This window comes from Triturus cristatus, chromosome 7 (genome assembly GCF_964204655.1).
Source record: "Triturus cristatus chromosome 7, aTriCri1.1, whole genome shotgun sequence".
Classification (NCBI taxonomy): Eukaryota; Metazoa; Chordata; class Amphibia; order Caudata; family Salamandridae; genus Triturus; species Triturus cristatus.
Window position 1 is genome coordinate 1,759,107,195 of NC_140590.1, and position 21,510 is coordinate 1,759,128,704.

The window sequence follows — 21,510 nt, forward strand, 5'->3', positions numbered from 1 at the left end:
ACACTTATAAGGACCCAAAGGCGAAACCTATTGGCTATGCCAATGCTTGTATATGTTACACACACTTTACTATGGAGTGTTCACACCTCATGATACATAATAGAAGGGAGCTACACAATGGAGACAGACCTGCTGGGACAAGAGGCAGTATTCCAAAAGTGTGTCTGGCTACCAGCCTGCTTTGTTATATCAAGCAGTAATTTAGATTTTATCAAGCTGGGCGCACCTTGGCCTGCTTTTGTTTCTTATAATTAAACTAGACCTGCAAGCATCCTCCCATAGCCCAATCTTTCTCCCCCTCATCCTCCCCTCAAACACCCACAAGGTGAGTATCCTTAGCAGTCCAGAATTCATCACCAGGGTGACCACTTCCTACCCAGGGGACATATTTGAGGCCTCAAGCTCCACATAAACTGCTGTACCGCAAGCTTCCTCTCACATATCCTCAAACACAAAATAAGCGAGCTTAGCAGTCCAGAGCTCTTCTGTCAGGTGACCTCTCCCCAGCCCATCTTACATGTCTTGGTTTCTCTTGCTTTTTCTCTCTCTCCCTATCTCTCTCTTTCTCTCTCTCTCTAAACATTATTTCTTTTTCTTCACTCTTTCTCTCACTAATCTCCACCTCTCTCTACCTTTCCCTATACACCATCTTATTCTTCAATCCGTGCAGCACAGCTTTATTTTCAGCTTGCGTTTTTAACACTTAACTATAAAACAATAAAAAAAACTTCCACATAAGTACATTAACACATGTACCCTGATGCCACACATAAAAACTGCATTAAAAAAACCTTCAGTTTCTGTGATAGTTTACACTATAATCACATGTATGCTGCCATGGCAATGGCGTTTTAAATTGGTTTAAAAAACAACAATCTCCTTTATTTGGTCACAGTTAATTAGCAAATCTTTTTTTTTCAAGACGATGTGTTTTGTTGATTTACAATTTGAAAAAGCACCTGTCCTATCTTATTTTTTCATTATAATGTGACCTTAACAGTCCGGAGCTCTACAACAGAGAGACCTCGCCCCAGCCCTGCTCGCATATCTCAGGCCTACACCTGCAAACATACTACCATGGCACAAGCTTCTTCCCCTCATCCTCTCCCACACATCACCCACAAGGTGTGCGTTCTTAGTAGTCCAAAACTCTCCTCCAAGGTGACCTCTCCCCACCCCAGGGCATATCAAAGACTTGGACCTATAGAGGTTTCTGAACAAGGGCAAGCTTCATCCCCTCATCCGTTGGTACAAATCATCACAGTCCCACAAAATAACCGTCCTTACCAGGCCACAGCTCTGCTGCACGGTGACTTCTCCCCAGTCCAGCAAACATACCTAAAGCCTAAATCTGCAGAAATCTCTTAAGAAGTCCCCTCATCCTTCTCCTCAGCTTCTAAACCACACTTAAGTTAAGCATCCTCAGCAGTCAAACGTTCTTCTCCAGGATCACCACTCCCCACCCTGCGGACATGTTTCAGGCCTCAAACTCAATGCATCTTACCAGAAACTTCCTTCCTTCATCCTTTCCCACATGTCCTCAGAATACCACAAAAAAAGCATCCTTAGCAGTCCAGTGCTTTTCTCCAAGGTGACCTCTTCCCAGCCCACCTCGCATGTCTTTCTCTCTCTCTCTTTCTTTCTGTAACTTTCTCTTTTTCCCTATCTATACCTTATTTCTCTCTCTTCACTCTCTCACTTTATTACTAATTCATATTTGTACAAAAATAAATTGTTTATGGTTAACAAGACTTTCGCACTTTATCTTCCATGCGCACATTAGTCTGAGTCTGTTTGCTACAATTAAACTTTGTGTGCTCTGGCACTTCTCTGGTTGATGTGTTTTTGGATAGCTTGTAGTCAAATATTAAATATATTAGCATTTATGCGATTTCGGACAATGTGTTTTTGGTTCCACAACCAGTCAGCATGATCTTTTTATATTTCAATGTTATACACAACTAGTCATTTTTAGGTCGACCATTCGAGACCTCTTGTATATACTTTAGTATATACTTATATATTAGTATATACATATATGTGTATGTACTTTGTGGGCTCTGGAGATCAGCCCTAGAACTTGTCTGCTTCCGCTTAAGGACTTTTTCTTTTTCTGTTCAACTGCCTCTATTTAACTGTCTTAATAAAATAGGACCAGTAGAGGTCAGTAAAATACTAGAATTGCTTTCTGCTGAGGGACTTTCTTTTTTTAATATTTCTGGCAACTGCCCTTATTTAACTTTCTTAAAAGAAAACGACCAGCAGAGGTCAGTAAAATACCAGAATCACTTTAGCATACTCTAGATTCCAGTCCATAGAAATTGTCTTCCACAAGCACCCGTAGACAATACTATAATTTTCAAATCTTGTATTTTCAGTGATATGACCACCGAAGGCACTGATTTTATATTAAAAACAGAGCTTTGGACTATACCATTTCCCATGGAAAGGCAATATTTCTCTTAGTGTGTTCCCATACCTGGCGTGTCACACAGTTTGGTGCTTACATCTTAAAGAACAGTAGATGTTTCAGCGCCCAGGCTAATGTGCTGCATAGCTAAATATATATGAGGTCCCAAAGGCGAGACCGATAGCATTGCAAATGCTTGTTTTTACTGTATCATCAAAGATTGTCTCCTTCTCACCATCACCGTGGCCCCCGTCCACTGCCTGAGTAACTTGGACTGCTTCCAACTCTATCATTTAGGACCTTACCATCCTGGGAGTAGATCCGACTCGGGTCGTGCCCTAGTGCATTCTGATTCAGGCCTCTTTAATGGCTGCTGTGCTGCCAGAATGAGGGGACACGTGACTCCAATGTGGCCTAGAGCAAATGGAATGGTAGAAAGATTGATGGCAACTATTAAAAAAGCAGCACAAAGAGCGAAACCTTCACAAATTTCTATAAATCAAGCATTATGCCAAATTTTAAGAGATTATAGGAATACTCTGCATCCAACAACTGGAAAATGCCCATCAGATTTAATGTTTGGGCAAACAAGACGAACACGTCTACCACAGTTACCTTCAATTCCTCCAAAAGTACACAATGAAGTCCTGGAAAAGGACAAAGAAGCAAAAAAGAAAATGAAATACTACGCAGAAAAAGGAAAAAAATGTCAAAGTCAAGATTATCAAGTTGGTGACCTGGTATTAGTTCGACAACAGCAGGTTAAAAAAAACACAAACCAGATTTCACCCTATGCCTTTGGAAATTACAAGAATACGAGGTACAGCAATGACCGCAGAAAATGATAACAAAACAATAACAAGAAATAAATCTTTCTTCAGGAAAACTACACCACAAGGAATTACACACCCAAACAACCAACAGGATGAATGGATACAGAGAAAATCAGAAAGAATTTCAAAAAGACCGAAAAGATTTATTGAACAATGTTGATCTATTTACTTTATCTATGTTATTTATTTATTTATTTTTCTTTTCGCTCTGGTTTTAGGGAGGAGGGGGGAGAATGTAGTAATGTGTGAATGACATTATGATGTCATTAGTTCCAAAAGAATGTTAGGACTTAAGAAATGCTCAAGGGGCATTCAACTGATATGCTAGGATTGAAATAGGAGCTGATTTACAAGCTCCATTAAAAGACATTGATAAACTATATTTATTGTCTCTGGATGACTCTTTTACAGATGTAAAAAGGGGCGTGGCCTCTGAACATCTCTCTGCAACGCAGCTCCCTGGCGCATACTGGAGGTTCCTGGTGGGCTAGTTGGCCCCCAGGGACCAAGCACAGAACTTCTGTCTCTGATGTAAGAAGGGAGCTGGTGAACATTAAGCAAGCACCACAGTCTCATATTCGCGGTCATCCGACCCTCTACAAAAACCGGGACATCTATTTATTTTTTTAAAAAGTGATGGGACCCCGGAAAAGTCCGTGAAAAACTGGTCTGTCCGGGAAAATCCGGGATATCTGGTCACCCTAGACTGAATGCCACGATACTAGAAGTCATGCATGGGCGGCTGGTGACATTTGAAAGTGGTGAGGCGTAAAATCATTGTCATACTGCACTGTAGCGAGCGAGCTCAGCGAGCGCGCACAACCTAAGCGGGTTTCGGGGGGGATTCCCCGTGAGGAAATTTTGAAAAAAGAGTGGCCAAATGGTGTCTTTTCAAGCAAATTTGAGAAAGCAGGAAGGTTAATAAAGCAATTGTGAAAGTGCAGTTATTACATGAATAAAGAGATGTCATAACATAGGTAGCTGCTTATTCAGTATAACCACAGAGCTTCATAACATACTATGAGATACAATGCATTTCTGAATACAATGTTCAAAATGTGCACCCACCCCAACCACCATGTATAGTGACCACACACATAGCCCTAACTGCAATCTAAAAAAATATTGTAGCCGGGGTGAAAGCGCAGCCAAGGAAGTTGGGGCCTCTTGTTCTTCGCCCAAAAATTGCCCAAAAATGATGGTATTGGTGGTCAGGCTTTACCAGGTGCTGACAATAAAAATATAACAATTTATATTTGAAACATTAGGATAATCAAACAAAGACTGCGGGTAAAACATATTAACGCTGTCATTTTTACCTTGCAGTTTGCATGTATTTCTTAGATGACAGTTAATAGCTCACTGTTCTATGTTAGGATTTTAACTTACAAACTGCAAGTAACACAAGGATCTCTCTGACAAAAGCAGTGACTTACTGACCTATTTACATCAGGTGAATTTTGTGATCTGCATCAGGTACATGTTCTTTACAGCAGGCACATTAACCTTCTGCGCTACCTTTCCATGAGTCAAAACTTCCACTAGACAAAACTCTGATCTCTCTCTAGGAAAAACATTAACCATCAGCGTTATCGTGACATTTTTATTGTTTCTGAAAATTGCTAGATTTAGAACCATAATATACTTGCAACTACTCCATTCAAATTACGCACTAGACAAGACAGAGAGCAATATGCTGCCTAAATAAAAAGTACCACATCCTGGAAAAAGCAAAGTAAAGCATGTGAAATGTAAGCAGGAAGAACATGGTTACCAATCCACCCATCAATCAGTCATTGCAGTACCCCACGATTGGTGCACTTCCCCACCCGGGAAAACAATGCTGTTCAAAAAAAGACAAGAAAACAAAACAAAAGTACTGCTTCACTGGCAAACTCTAAATGCATAAAACCTACCCTGCTGCACAACGAGATGGGACATGTCGCTGTATTCTATGTTAGTGAGGCATAAAAAATTTAGTGTAAATCCAAGTGCATCCGCCCTAGTGTTGACTCTAGAAACCCCTCTATTGCGCAAATCCCAGTAATGCACTCACATGTAGTATCGGGCCCAGGTGTCACGGAGCCCTTAGCTAGGGTCGCAGACAGATTCCATACTTGCCACTTTAGTTTTGAGTCAGATAACTGTGCACTTTGCCAAAACGCAATACGCTTTTATAAAATCTGCCACCAGTGATACTAAGAAAACGCCTTCTGTGATTTTCATCTCGCAAGAGCAGAATCGGATTGTTCTTTCTAACTGTAACGCCACATGGCGTGAAGCTTACTCCACAATAGAACGCAATGAAAAGCACTGTCTTCACTAAGACAACAAGCAAAGACTGTAGTTCTGGCTTATGACTGAAAATGCCTATGTATTGTATTGCAGATGGATGAATGCAACCATGAGTAAATGGACAGATGAATGCATGCGTACGTGAAACAATGAGTGACACAGTACATGCATGTTTCTTTTACAGGCACCTCAAAGGAGAACTAATTAAATATTCCACGACACCATTCTGCCACCGTATCAGGAAATACTCTTTTTTAGTCAGATTTTGCCAGTGAACAGCTCCCTCTGTGAAGGGAAGTTTAAAGACTAATAAATGAAGTGAGAATGAAAAGTGTCCAGACTCACATTGTCCCGTGTCCTACAAATCCGAGTATTCAAGAAAGAGGCACACGTGATCCGCTGTAATTCATTTCTAGGCAGCCCTGGTGTTTGGCAGTGCTTGCATTTCGCGGCAGAGGGATTCTAACAACAAGCATTTACAATGCAATGGTCTCGGCATTGTTAAAGTTAGAGCTGTTGCCATTGCTCATGACATTATTTTTGTTTATGTTTTTGTTATTAAAACATTTAAAGAAACGGCATTGTTATTTACAATGTCAATAGCTTAATCCCTCTCAAATGCGAGACCTATTGCATTTGCACCCACACACAGAGCCACACACACAAAGCCACCCACACACACACAGAGCCACCCACACTGGAGCGGGAGACTACCGATTTCGGGGTTTCAGCAGCCAGGGCTTGGTATTGTGTAATGTGCTAATTCTTCCAGCAATAGTCAGTGGCGATGCAGGGGCTCTAGAAGGGGTGAAAAACCAACAAAGCCCCATTAACGAGCGAATGGTCTTTTAAAGACCTGAGAAGTACTCGGGGTGGCTCTGTGTGTGCCCGGGGTGCCACACACGGTGGGGGGGGGGAGGGGGTTGGTGTATGCACTGCCAGCAACCTTCCAGGCCAGTGCACAACACTTGCATCACCCTCTCTCTGCCTGCCATTGCGTTCCATGCTTCTAAAAGGTAAGAAAAAAACGTGCATTTGCGTTTCAAATGTCGACAAGAAGCGAAGCTTCCAATGAGAGAAAGTGAAAGGTCATGTTCTATTGAATGCGGTAATATGCTGAGTGACAGCCAAATGTGGAAACGTGGCGTCCTACCCACCTGGGGTGATCTGGTAACGCTGGGAGCCGCACGCACAGCGTCTGCCGCAGACGCCTCCTCATTCATTCATTCATTGAAGAATGAAGCGCGCCCCAAAAACGTGTGCCTTATCGCAGGAACTCCAAAGAATTCTAAAGTCAAACACCCCTTCCGGGTGGCCAAACCCATTCCTCGCAGCTCGGCTGCCATCTAGATAGACAGAGGCGTAGTTGTTATTCGTGCAGCAGGTGCAGTAATACCGGACACAGGAGTTTAAGGGGCCCACTTCACCCATTTAGTGGCTGTTTTTCCAGCATAACGAGGACAGAGACCTGATGTAATGCTTATGTCATCCTTGCTACGGCTCGGGAGGCTGCTAGGTCCAGGCCCTTGGTATTTTCCAGATCTCTCGGTGCCCCCAGCATTTTAGTTTTGTGAGCCCTGTTAGAAAGTGTGCAGGGCGTTTTTTGCTGCGGCCTAGGGCGGGTGCTCGCGGGGACAAAGTATAGTTTCGATTTATAAAGGCGCGCAGGTGCACTGCAGCTTTGCTTCGTACATTTTGAGCCCATTAGTGAAGTCCGTGTTGGTGGAAGCGGTGTGTAAAATTGCAGTTAAACCGAAGCAACTCAGCAAAATGCACTGTAAATGGATGATGGTCGGGGAAAACATGGCGGCCAGCTGGTCTGCGGTTCGCGGGTGAGCATCGGAAATCACAAGCGTTGGTTGATGTGAACGAAAGATAATAAGGAGGAAACTCACCAGTACACGGCGAGATATGGGGAAATCCAGGAGCTAAGTGTGGTCACCGGCAGCTGCTGCTTCTTGGGGACGCAGTGATCAGGTTCGGCAATACGGCGGCAGAACAGCCGTGGGCGAGCGCGGCGCAGGAGCTGCACAGGGGGCAACGTGCTGCTACCAGAATTCTCTTCCGGGGCAGAGGAGGGGGAGGCAGGGACGGGGCAATCCACTATGGGGGAGCCTGCAGCTGTGAGCAGGCAGAGATTGGCTCAAGCAACAGGGATAGTGCAGAGTCCCCGATACAACCGCCAGAGCTACTCCAGGAAGGGGGTCCAGCGACGGATTACACAAGAGGAACAAGCACACCACTGCCTTTCTCCGAGGCGAAGCAGAAATGCCTCGGAGAAAGGCAGCGGCGCTTTCGGATTCGGGGGCATGTTCTCCTCTTGCCATTGGCTGGAGGAGATAATTAGAAAAGTTGAAAAAAACACGCCCCCGAATCCAAAAAGGACGGGGCCTGTTCGGAGTGACGAACCTCTTCTCCAATGGCTGGCCAGCATTCAAGAGGCCAGCCAATGGAGAAGAGGGGAGAAGAGGGGCGGGTTCAAGCCCCTCTTCTCCAAGTCATTAAATCTCGCGAGCGAGACTGCGCAAGCGCAGCCTTCGCTAGCCGAGACCTAAAAACGGGGCAGGCACAATTGGACATAGGGAGGAGAAGTATGAAACATCCATCGTTTGTGGAATTGTTTTTTTATTTGTGAGCTTCTTGTGTTGAGTGTTTAGCTTGCAAGAGTCAGAGACATTGATTTTACAGGAAACACCACAAAACATATCCAGCTGACATACTGATAACAAGAGATGGCCCGACAACCTAACATAACGTGGTATTTCGAGAACGTTTTCACATGACATCAGACGTGTGTTAATTTAGCCCTGTTTATGCCCCTTGGCCTTCAGGTTCGGCCTTGTCTTGCACTGCAAGAGGTGCCTTTGCTACTCAGCGGAATGTTACAGCTATAAACGTATTAACAATACAGCAATAACCTTTAACCGCGTGCACAAATTAAGCGCTGTCCAAATGACTGTATGAACAGGGATTTGTGTGTGGTTCCGACACTACAAAAACCGGGGGCAGACTTTTCTCTGAGCTGTTACCAGGATAGTCCCTTATGAGGGCCTGTCTCGGCGCAGGTGATTAGTAGAGGAGATATTGTGTACAACTACTATCCCTCGAGCTACGATTGATTTTACACAGTGCGCAGGGGCATGGAGAGAAAAGGCTTGTGGCGACAGGAGGTTTGAAGTTCAGTGGCAATGCTCCAACTTCCGGGGGAAATTATAAAACTGGGTTAGAGTCCAGACCACCATTGCACTTTCCTTATGGATGGTGCAGTAGAGGAAACTGCAGGGTCTCACGGTACCCCCGGATTTACTTATGTCCAACCCACCCCCCAAAACAGAGGATGAAACGTCTAATTCGCAGATGCTTGGAAAAAGCACCAAAAAAAACTTTAATGGGCAGAATGGCATTACATTAGTGAGAGAAAAACACCCCAGCAGGAGGCACTTTCACATAGCGCTATTTATCTTATTTACACAAGAGCACAAGCAGTGTCTGAGGTACTCACATGACTTCTAGATTTTTGCAATGAGCCCCGCTCTGGATGAGCTCCACATTCTGAATGTGCTTGGGGTGGATGAAATTAGACTCCGTCTTTATGCACTGGCAGCGCAGCTCCGTTCCCATTCTTGCCAATGACATGCCTAGAAGAAAATGGTAGGATTCCAAGTGTTAACATAAATCACGATTCAGAAAGCGCACATCAGATTGAGGTTTCTAGGCATGTACTACAAGCCCCAGCATGCTTACTGGATGAATGAAAGTCTTTGAATGGGTGAAGCTCGCCCTCGTGATATGGAGCATGCTGACAAATATGCACTTTATTGAATATATTTAAAAATTGCAAGACTGTCCGTAACTCTCATGGGTGCGAGTGCCCAGTCGCGGCTCGCAGTACTCGCAGGGGGGTCACGCGGGGCTGGGGGGGCCGAGGGAGAATACAAATTTCGAAAACTTACCTGACCGCCTCTGCTCCTGGTCTGCGTTGGCACCTCTTCAAACAGGAACAGCACTGGAGTGGCAACCCCTCAGTCAATCCTGGCGCTGCTGCAGCGCCAGGATTGGCTTAGGGCACGGTTACTCTGCCCGCCGCCTGCCCGTTAGGAGACCGAGGGGCTCCTAATGGGCATGCGCAAGCCAGTGCAAACACAAGTGCGCATGACTAGGCACGGGCGAAAAATTCGCTCACCTTCCCCACTCATGCGCACTTGTGCTGCTGCCTGTCCCTGGCTGGTCTGACAATGCATGTCAGTCAACATGACGCGGGACCGCCCACCCCCTTCAGACTCAGAAGGGGGGGGGCGGTGGGACGTCATGCTGACTGACATGATTGTCCGTTGTCCCTCGGTGTCTCTGAACTTAAGTAAACTGAGTCAGTTTACTTACGTTTTTTTTTGTTGTTGTTGCATATTTATATAGCGCGAACTCGACCCGAAGGTATTGGAGCGTTGTACATGAGCACCGTATTTACATTTCACATTCTGGCATGGGGAGATTAAGTGATTTGCCCAGAATCACAGGATGTGGACGCGACCCCGAGGCTCGAACCCTGGTTTCCAGCACCGAAGTCGGCAGTTTAGCCGATGGACCACATCCTCTTCCCAAGTTCAGAGACGCCGAGGCAGCTGCGGGCAAGGGGGGGGGGGGGCAACGCCCCAGTAGACACACCGCGCATGTAAACAACATTCATCCCAAAAGGTTTTAGAATGTTGTGTTGCTCACCTGGCGTTAACTTCTCTAGTAGTGAGCACGCGCAGATCTTTTTAACACCTGTGCGCATGCTCAACCCTAGACAGTACCTCAACACCGTGACTTTAATGCAATTTAGGGTGACCAGACGTCCCGGTTTTGCCCGGACGGTCCCCGTTTTTTGTGAAATGTCCCCGTGTCCCGACACTGTACTCCAATGGAGTCAAATGTCCCCGTTTTAGAACAGTGTCCGGGTTGAACAAAGAAATGTCCCGGTTTTTTACTGTTCCGGTTGCGCGCATGCTCTGTTTGCACAGCTTGGTGACGTCACTGAGGTGAGCGCTGTAGCAGGAAGGGAAATCCTTTGAAGAGAGACATGTTCTCTCGGGATTTCCCTTCTCTTTGTCTACACAGCGCCACCTACGTCATCATGCAGCTGGTTAGAACCACCTGTGACCGGCATGACCCTGATTTTACAGCCTGCAGCAATCCACCGTGACCCTGCTCTGCCTTAAAGCGAGCGAGGGTCGGACAGTCTCAAACTACAGCAGAATCCAGCAGCAGCTTCGTGACGCCTCCCCAGCCCTACCAGCACCGTCGGGACACTGCCTTGCATCAGAGCTGCATCATCCAGGAATCCTTGCCCTCCCAGCCAGCAAGCCCGCAACGTGTATTTTAACCCTGAGAGTTTTATCCGCACCAGTGCTGGCTTCCTGGGGGCGCCGTGTAGCGTTTCTTTCCCCCAGCAATTACCAGGCCTCACATAAATGTCAAGAGTGTGATTAATTATCTTCCTGGAGACAGATCAGCATTTTGTATAGTTGAGGTTTTGACTTGGCTGAAGTTAGTGCAGAGGGTTAATATGCCTGCTGCAAAGAACGTGTACCAAGTAGATTACAGAGTGTGTATGATGTAAACAGATCAGCAGGGTTACTGCTTTCAAAAGAGACATTTTTTTGCTACTTGCAATTTATAACTTAAAGTCCTAATATAGAATAGTGAGCTATTAACTTTCATCCTAGAACTGCATACACACTGCAAGGTATACATTATTAGAACATTGATTAATGTTTCAAAAAGGGTTAATCTGGCTAGAAATCGATTCTTAATATTAAAGAAAACTCCCAACTATGCTGTTTCTTTTTCGACTCTGCGTTTGTGCTTCTCCACACCAAGCACTCTTAAACTATACTGCCTACCAGTATGGATGACATGTGACTCCTACACTTTCAGTCCTTTGGCTTATGTAACATTTCCTATACACTGATTTACACACGTATGATTGATTGTCTCTGTGTAATGTGTGTGTGATGCAAAGTGCTTGGACACCCTACACTGGTATGAGTGGCGCTATATATAATGCATCTGATAGAGTGTGGTTATGGTGACTTGGTCACTGTTAAAGGGTGCTAGTGAGAGAATCCGTGGTGGAGGTGGTCATTGGGGGGGGGGGCGCCAACAAACACTGTCGCACAGGGCGCCACCAGCACTAAAGCCAGCCCTGTCTTATATGTTCTAAACTATTTACTATGCTAATGTGCGTAAATGTTTCCACGTAAATAAAGCAAACATTATTTATATTTCAGTCAACTGCGCTGAACGAAGGGGGAGTGCTTTATGGGAAGGAGTATTCTACAAACAGCAGTATCTGATTTTGACGATGACAGAATGTGTGTGTGTGTATATGTGTGTATATATATATCTATCAAACTCGCTAGCGATGCACTCGTTCACTTCCTCGTGGCAAAAACAAGAACACAAACTCCTCTTCGATTGTGCAATTTTCTTTATTGTTCAGTTAACAATCCCAATATATATACTTATCTAATAAGAAAACAAACTTGGACTAAAGCAAATGTTGAGGCAAAGTCTGTTTAAATGGAATTAATGCTTACTGCCGATAAAAGACCTCTGATTTGTCATCTGTAATGCTTCATCTCGGTCTTGGAGGGAGCTGTCGTAGTCCTTTTTCTATGTTTATCACAGCTGTCAAATAGTCCTACTTTTATGTCGGTGGTTACTGCAAATCGTAGTCCTACTTCTATGTCTATGACCTGTCCCCGTTTTTTGTTTTGAGAATCTGGTCACCCTAATGCAATTTGGTAAAAAGTGTCGGGAAACTTCTCCAAAAACCGACACCGTCCGGAAAAACCGGGACGTTTGGACACCCTATCGCAGCACCATCACGAATTTGTGGAAGAATTTTTGGAAATGAGCGGTGTCGTCGAGTCACTGCTGCAGTTAACAGAAAAGAGTATGTCGGCAAAAGGAGTTCCCACCAACACCAGTAAGTATCCATGCTTCTCTTTCAGTGCGCCCCTCTTGGGCGTGGATCTTCCCCCACCCAACGCTTTTTATTAATTGTTGGCCATCTTTTTGCCCAGCCAACGCTTTCTATTAATTGTTAGCTTGCTTTTAGCGGTGTATGGGCACAGATCCACCCCTCCCCCTTTTCTGGACGCACAAAAATGGCTGCTTCATAGCACATAGGAGGAGGAGGCATTACGGCTTATAGCACATAGGAGGAGGAGGCATTACGAGCCTGGAAACCGCCATCTTTGTGAGTCCAGCTGAAAGGGCAGGGCGCTCTGCATGTTTTGGGGCGTGGCTATCCACTTATGTTAAAGCCTGTCATTTTGCGTTGGTGTCGCCATATTTGGGAGTACGTGGTAGGGCATGGGGCCAGGACTTGAAAACCACTTTTTAGGCCAGTAATTATTTAAATTTGAGCGTGTTGTGAATCAGAGCGCTATACCGCCAGCCTCCTCTTTAAACTCAAACTGGAATGTTGACATGGGAGAGTAGCTTTTCTCCATACATCGCCCGTGTTATATTCGTCTGGAGGATGTGACGTCACTGGCCAGAGTTGCTAGTTTTGGAAAAGAAGGAACCAGGGTCTCCGCCGAACAGCTGTGATTCTGGGCAAATCACGTAATACTCTGAGCCCAAAACATGAATGTGATCGTATGTAGTATAATTGTTCATGCAAAGTGGTCCAATACCTTCAGGTCGAACTGCGCTATATACAACTGCAAAAAAAAAAAAAAGCATTTAAAATGCAATCGGTCTCGCCTTTGGGAACTTTATTTAGCGATGCAGCCCATTATTGCAATGAGGCTGGTTTTGTTCATGCTTGCCAACTGCTAATAAGGACTATTAATGACAGCATCACCAGCTGTGACAACGCTCCGTGTTGGCCTGGTGATGACATTAATAATTTATGAAAGTCAGGTCTGTTCATGTGATATCAATTTTGGGGATGTCATAATTAATTTGCTATCCTGCATGAACAAACCATTAGAAGGACTACTACCATTATAATAGAAATTGCATTTGAACCCTAATGGTCGATTTAACTTTCGGAATAATTATTTTTGCTGCATGGCTTTAGCTTTTGACCTTGCCCGATTGGAAAACTTTGAACTTTGAAAAGTAGACAAAGTCTTGAGTGAAAAAACTTTGAATAATGTCACCCTCTTGGCTTAATCGGCCCATGCTCCTTCGCAGTTTGCCTGAAATCACAGCTAGGTCCTGTTCAGCTGCGGAATAGTTCTTTAAAATTGCTGCTTTACGTTTTCTAGATATTTTTGCCATTGAACTATAAATATTCATGTCTCTGGATCCCCTTAACCAAATTTGCTTATTTTGTTTTATTTTTGCATGTTTTCATTCATTGAAGTTTTTTTTACTTTATAATTGCTGGTATGATTGAATTTCAAACATATTTCTTGGGCACTGCCTTCTGCTTGTGCCACAGATAGGGGTGAGCAGCTTTTAACCAAGAACTGTGTAGGTTAGGCTGCTGCACCAAATTAATAACCACTTCCCGAATATTAGCAATGGTAACATCTGTGATGGCGCTTGGAAACTGCAGAGGTGCGGTGTGGAACGCTATATATATTAACTACTTTATTGTTGTGCACCAGAAATAAAGGAACCATTTTTTCAACAACGTCAGCAATTTATATTTTGCAACAACAACTAAAATGCACACCGCATGTGCAAATTGTTTTTCTTAATAACATGCAATTACTCTGATGATTAACACGGGCAGCCCACCACAATATACTCTTTCATCAGTATTTCGCCATACAGTTGAAATTGTGAAAACCGAGGCACAGAAAGTCCCCAACGAGAAGCCATCCATTGCCCCAGCTGAACTCGAGAGGCGAATCGCTGCACCACAACCCTGAAAGCCAAGTCACCCACAGGACTTGGGTAGAAAAGAAAATTAAGCGCAAGATTACCTATCATTAAGGAGCCATTTCTTTCACTCAACAGGTTCGTTATATGAAGAAATTGCAGCACAAAGCAACTCAGCAGAAACATTTAGACAAAAGCTTTGGAGTGCTGAAACCACTGCAGAATCCCAATAGCCTGGGGGCAATGAAAGCAAATGGGCTGAAAGGAACAGCTTCTTGTGTTTGCCCACAGAGGAAATGCGTGCTCTTTTGTTAAAACTGAAACCACTGCATCTGACAATTGGGGAACTCAACATGAATATCGGAAACAAGATTGCGCCTTAAGTGATTCCTATAGCAGAGGGGGCAGCCTGCTTGGTTTTCCGTTTGTGGTGGCGGCATTGAGGTCGGCACCATATTTCCAAGCGCCAAGCCCTACCTCTGGGTGTGTGAGGGAGGGCAGGGTCGGCATGGTTGGCATGCAGGCACATGGGGGGAACCGCTCGTGTTTCCTCTTGTGGCGGCGGACCAGTAGGAAAAATGAAAATAGTGCTCACAGTGTAATAAACACGTACTGTGTAACACCAGAAGTAAAGGAGCCAGTAGCCACGGGAGGTTACAAATGAAGAAAAGGCGGCACTAAGGAGGGACTAACAAACCGATTACTGAATCAGAAGCCTGCATTTACAAAGGACAGACAGACAGACGCCTGTGACAAATATGGGCAGAGAGTGGGCGGGGCTTCTGTTCCATACTCCACTACAGCATTTCGCCAGAGCAGCGCATGCAGGTTGACTCAGGCTCAACCTAAAAATGTGTGGAGAGCCAGTAGAACCCTCCCACCCCAGCTTCTACCAGCCTCCTTCTGCTAGTGTTATGTGTCCATGGGCTATAATATAAAGGGGCTAAACTAGCCATATTAAAGTATGTTGCCCAGAGCTACCAAATAGATGGATGGGAGAGAATGTGGCATAAGGGCTAGAGTGGCTGACTTTGAAGCTGGGTAACCTGGTTCGATTCTGGCGGGAGGCTCAACATCCTGTGATTCTGGGCAAATCACACAATCTCCCCGTGCCAAAAAATGAATGCGTCCGTCTGTATTGCAACTGAGGCCCATGTAAAGTGCTCTGATACCTTTTGGATTGAGTTTGTGCTATATAAACATGCAAAAAAAAAAGAGGTGAGAGGGCACTGGGCCGTTATTTCAATCTGCCTCTGGTCAATAGATGTTTATAGTAACCTGAGAGGTAAACATCAATTCAATTTTCAGGTGACAGTCTGATCTCTACAACCACACAATAAGAGTATGAATCAATAAATGTAGTTTTAAAGGTTATTACAGATTCAAAGGCAAGCTGATGTAAATGAGTCTTAGAAACATATTATGACAAACACTTGCAATGCAATAGGTCTCGCATTAGTGCAAGTTTGAGCTATTGGCGTTGCAAATAATATTTGTTAGATTTTTTTTTTGTTGTCAAAAAATATCCCAGTGTAGCATAAGTAATAAAACAAAATCCACGAAGCAAGGAAAGGGTGCAGTACCACAGGCTGTTACTAGGTGTCCGCGTGGTGTTGTAAAGGGACCCCTATTAGCCCTTAGTACAATAATTAAAAAAAGATTGCAGCTGAGCATATGTTCCATTTGTTTTTATCGGAGGTGAGATGCTAAATAAACAACAATGGTGCATTTTTAAAATGCAAGCTAACAAAAATCTAATTTCCAATAAAAACAAATGGAAACATATGCTCAGCTGCAATTTTTCTCTTTATAATCGCATAGAGGGTGCAGTACCTTATGTGGCTAATAGAGATCCCCACAGGGACACCTAGTAACAGCCTGTGGTACTGCACCTTTTCCTTGCTTTGTGAATTTTCTTTTATTACTTATGCTACTGCTGGGATATTTTCACTGGCGGCTGGTGTAAACGAGCGAGGGGGCGTGGCCCTACTAGCAACAGGAGGATACAAAAAAGAGAGAATGAAGACTATGAAGCAGGTTAAAAAAAGGGCTTACTTCTTTGTTTTCCCATATAAAGCAATGACGTTTTTTTGGAGGACGCGGGGAGTCCCCCCCGCGCATGTGCTGGCCGGGCGAGGACTATCGCTCGTCCTCGAGACCGAAGAGAGTGATGCCACCTAGAGGTGAGTGTGGCCACACAATGCTTCAGAGGCTACATTTTAATGGGGTGTTTATACTGTGGCCCGGGGTGGGGTCAGCAGAGCACTATTCGCATACAGGGTAAGGGGCGGTGCAGTGGGTGGCACCAATTGAATCACTCCCTCGCATCCGGGCTACTGTTTATGCTTCCTAATTGGATAATGGAAGCTGGGGGCGTGGGCTGTAGAAGAGATCGGCTGCGCAGCTCCAATTTTGGGGATAATCAGTGCGCTGCAGGTGTGCTGTTGTCCATGTGTTGGCTGTTTAGCGCAGAAAGGTGGCAGTGACGCCTGCCTTGGCTCCACTTCCTGCCTCCTGACAATTGAGGGAGAGGGAGACAGGAACCTTCATGAGGTGCCTGTGTCAAGGTGAGGTGAGAAGCATTAGGCTGCAGTCTACTCTCATAGCCTGGAGACGGCCGACGTTAGGACGGTGCAGCTTGTGCTCGTTTGAGGATCCTGAACGATGGCCCCCATCAACATCAGTGCTCGTGCCTTTCTTCCTTCTTGTTGACCTCCTTTGACCTCCTTCAAGCAGAGGGTCGCTACCTGATAAGGTGTTCCTCTGCCTGCCACACCTGATGATATGGCACTCTTTCCACGTATGTCTTTCATCCAGCTGCTTCATTGCAACGCCAAGGTGCGCTCCTGGGAAGCCACATTTTTGGGTCCACTCCCTAGCTGGAGGGTGGTTGGTTGTAACAAACCACATCCCACTACACCGTAGTTGTGCTTCAATCAGCTTGGTTGCTCTGAAGGTGTTTTGGGGCCTAAAAGGCGCATTGTTGGGGTTGCTGGGTAGCAAGGGAGAGAACTTTAACCTCCTTTTGCCATCAAGGAGTGGTACTTTTTTATTGTAGCCTAGCCACACCTCTGACGTCAACAATTCTTGATACATTTTAAAGTCCTTTATGGCTTAAATGGAGCCCGCGATTTCCCTCAGCCCTTACAGTAACGATTGCAAAAAAAATTGAGATCGGTGAAGTTAATCTCTGCTAGAACTTGCCATAACACTAAATCAAAACCCCATAGAATCTTAATCAAGTTTATTTATTGTGTTAGCCTGACATAGACAGGTCATACAATATACATAGCAAATATAAACATTTTGCGCAGCTTCTCTATATGAAGTAAGGTTCCTGGAGCGTTTTGATCTGAAAACATGTACCACGTGGTCTTCCTTTAGAAACATGCTCTTTGCATGAACACTAAGCTCTCGCCAGTTATAAGGATCTCGCGTACTTAATGCAACAATACAATGTGAAATGTTAGTTTTATTTTAACAGTGATGCTGTTTTTTTAAATCGCAGAATTGTAAGCTTTTGCTATTGGGAATTAGAGGTTGGCCATGCCACCAAACTAAGAGAGCGAGTCAAAGCAAGGCTCTGGCTTGGCTCCAAGAGCAGAGCTGTAATTCTTAAAAATAATTTAATAATTTGCATGTAAATCAAGCAGCAGATAGCATGATAAAGACTGGTCAGAATTCAAAGTAGGGTATTTCATTCGTAAACATAGGAAACATGGCTCCTCAGTACACCAAATTATATCACAACATTGAGAAGCATTTGATAAAAGAGAACTTTTTTAACGATTATTTTTAGAAACCAAGGGCCACATGTATCAAAATTGTAAATTGCGAATTCCTGAGAATCGCAATTAGGTAATCGCAATTTACAATGTATGATACTCAAAGAATTTCAGATAGCGATTCTTAGGGGTTCACAAATCGCTCTACTTCATTAATATTAATGAGGTAGATCGCAGTTTGCGACCCCCTAGGAATCGCAAAAATCATGAGGATGGTTGCCTGCTGGGGTCAGCAGACCACAATGTTCGTGATTGCTTTTAAATAAAGCAATCTTTATTTTTTATTTTTGTAAAGCAGCCCGTTTTCCTTCAAGGAAAACGAGATGCTTTACAAAAAGTAAAATGAAAAGTTATCTTCATTTTTTTTTAGAGTATGCAGTGGTCCTCGGGACCACTGCTTTCTCTTAAAAAACTCTGTAAAAACATTCACAAAGGGGAAGGGGTCCCTTGGGGACCCCTTTCTTAGGGACCCCTTCCTATTTGCGAATGGGTTACCACCTACTTAAAGTAGGTGGTAAAATGCTAATGTTTTGCAATCGCAAAACATTCCTACATACAGATGCGATTCGGTATTAGGAAGGGAGGCCATAAACATGCCCCTGCCTAATAGCGAATCGCAAACCCATTTTACGATTTGGTAACAGGTTACCTAATCACAAAATAGGGGTTGCTCCATCTGAAAAGCATTGTTTGCGTTCACAAACGGGCTGTTTGCGAAAGCAAAAATGCTTGATGCATGTGCCCCTTACCACTAACCGGCAAATCAGTTGTCAAGAGCGGCCTATTTTGGGCCTAGATTGTTATAATAGATAGCAGCACGCATCGTGAACTCATATATTTGAATGTGCTTTCACGTGTGATAGTGAAGAAAAAAGTGAGACACGTTGAAATAATGTTTTTGTCTAGGATCACATAATTTGATCAAACGGGGAAGCCAGGGTTGAGCCCAGGTTTTCTAGTTTCATGCTGTGTAATTCAGCCACAAGATGGGTATCTATACCTCTCTGGTTTTTCTTTCACATCAAACGTCACTGCTTTATTTTTATTTCTTTGTGCATGAAGCCAGCGGGTAGGAGGTTCAGGCAGAGGCCGCAGGAAAGCTCCGTTCGGTTTGGGCTTGAGGGTCTGGCTTGCCCACCTCTACTGAACATTAGGTAATGCAATGTTATGTTTCTTCTAAAGGTTTTCTTGCGTTCTCTAAGACAAAATGCTGCTCTCAAGCAAATCTGCATACCCTCTGGCAATGAATGTGCCCTGAATTGAGGTGCGAACCTTTGGCAAGGGTGACACGAGGTCAGGCCTTTAGGTATAATTTGAAGGGTTTATTTTTATACTAGTGGGACTGGATGCTTTCTCCTATTTCTGCACTCCTAATTGTACGTGGTATTCACCACCTCTCCACGGCCCTTCTCTCCAAGCTTCCCTCCGTCTTCTTCACATCCCAAACAGGGCAAAATGTGTTTAGGATTGCTTAATGACTTTGAGGAATATCCTGATTGTTTTCTCTCCAAAATTAGCTTTAAAATGCATTATTTGACCCTCTGTTCCTCAAGCTTTTCTTGGAGGCTAACACACCAAACCCTCCTTATGTTAGTCATGCTCACTTGCTTCATTTGCTGTTGAAATGCTCTTAAATGAATGCCACCCTGCTGATGCAGAGAAAGTCGCTAATAGATATGCAGAGAGAAAAGCAGAGCGTTAAATAGCTCATTGAGACCAAAGGCTCCTCGATGGAGAGGACTTCCCCTTCGAGCAGCACTCCTCAGATGGAGCATGATGCGGGGACACCTGGAGCATTGATTGGCTGATTTCGAGCCACAATTTGAGGTGGTGAGGCTGAAGTCTGATAAGAGCAGACAATTTGAAGATTGTGAGGTAGCCATGAAATCCCTCTTAGAGTTCTAAGTTGAGAAGTTAGAGAGTGATGCAAAGGCTTGGATTTCAGGGCGGTCGACCCTAACTGATACTAAGAATTTAAAACTAAGTTCAGCAGTTTCTTAACAACGTTTTCATTTTAGTATTTAGTGCTAAACATTGACTGAAATAAGACTAGTACTCTTACCCACAAAAGGCAGTGGTGTGGAGACATTTCTTTGGGACTGTGGGGAGACTGCTGGTTCAAGATGGAGGCCAGACATGTGTTTTCCCATCCTAGAGCAGCAAAGGAATTACTGGACTCGAAAAAGAAGGTCGATGGGTGGTGGAAAGCCATTGTGCGCTGGCTGGAACAGTGTTTTACATACGGCTTGAGCTACTTGGCTTGAGCTACTTTGCCTGAACCCTTCCTTGAACTGTTCAGCAAAATGTAATTTCTTTTTTCTTTTTGGGTGACGCCGAGTAAAACAAGCGAGCCCGAACGAACAGTGATCCCGAGGGAAGCAGGAAATGACGTCACACACAAAACAAGCATTTGCAATGCAATCGGGCTCTCATTTGGGACCTTATATGTATTTAGCTATGCAGCACATATTTAGATATGCAGCCTGGGTGCTGAAACATCTACTGTTCTTTAACATGGAGGGAAAGTAAGCACCAAGCTGCGTGACACGCCAGGTATGGGAACACATGGAGAGAAATCTTGCCTTTCTGCCGGAAATGGTATAGTCCAAAGCTCTGTTTTTAATATAAAATCAGGCCTTCGATGGTCATATCACTGAAACTAAAAGATTTGTGAAAAATTTTATTGTCTACAGGTGCTAGTGGAAGAACATTTCTATGGACTGGAATCTAGAGAATGCTAACGTGATTCTGGTATTTTACTGACCTCTGCTGGTTCTTTTCTATCAAGAAAGTTAAATAGAGGCAGTTGCCATAAAAATTAAAATAAAGAAAGCAGAAAGCAATTCTGGGATTTTACTGACATCTACTGGTCGTTTTCTATCAAAATAGTTAAATAGAGGCAGTTGAACAGGAAAAAAAAGTCCCTAAGCGGAGGCAGACAAGTCCTAGAGCTGATCTCCAGAGCCCACAAAGTACATACACATATAAGTATATACGAAATTATATACAAGAGTCTTTCGTATGCTTAAATCAGCTGTTTGCATCTACCTGCCTGCAGCTATTTTACCTATTTTATTTTAACTAACATCCATCTGTATGTTTGGAACAAGCGATGGTACATAGAATATGGCCCTGCATAGAGTACAAGCACTGTGTTTAGACCTGGCCATTGGCAATGTTGTTTCTAAACAAGGTCCACGGCAGCAAAACAACTTGTTTCTCCAGTACTATACAGAAGTGCTAATGGAGAAGCACTCTAGTAACAAAACAGGGCAACCCAATTATCCCCAAGGAATTAGCTAAAATACATGTATTCTCACAGAATATCCCTTGAGGAATTATTTATGTACTAAGTTTAACT

The 21,510-nt window shown here is 44.1% G+C and overlaps 1 protein-coding gene across 2 annotated transcripts in view; it reads left to right on the forward strand.

Moving 5' to 3' along the window:
* Nucleotides 1-12,142: 12,142 nt before the first annotated feature.
* The window catches only part of LOC146813013 (C-type lectin domain family 2 member B-like), a 77,126-nt gene continuing 67,758 nt past the window's right edge, over nt 12,143-21,510 (forward strand). The window contains exon 1 of one of the 2 annotated variants that reach the window (XM_085620035.1): nt 12,143-12,508. In XM_085620035.1, coding sequence (XP_085476161.1) covers nt 12,433-12,508 — 76 coding nt within the window. In that variant the 5' untranslated portion in view covers nt 12,143-12,432. The remainder of the gene's footprint in view (nt 12,509-21,510) is intronic. The other variant, XM_085620036.1, reaches the window with a different exon arrangement.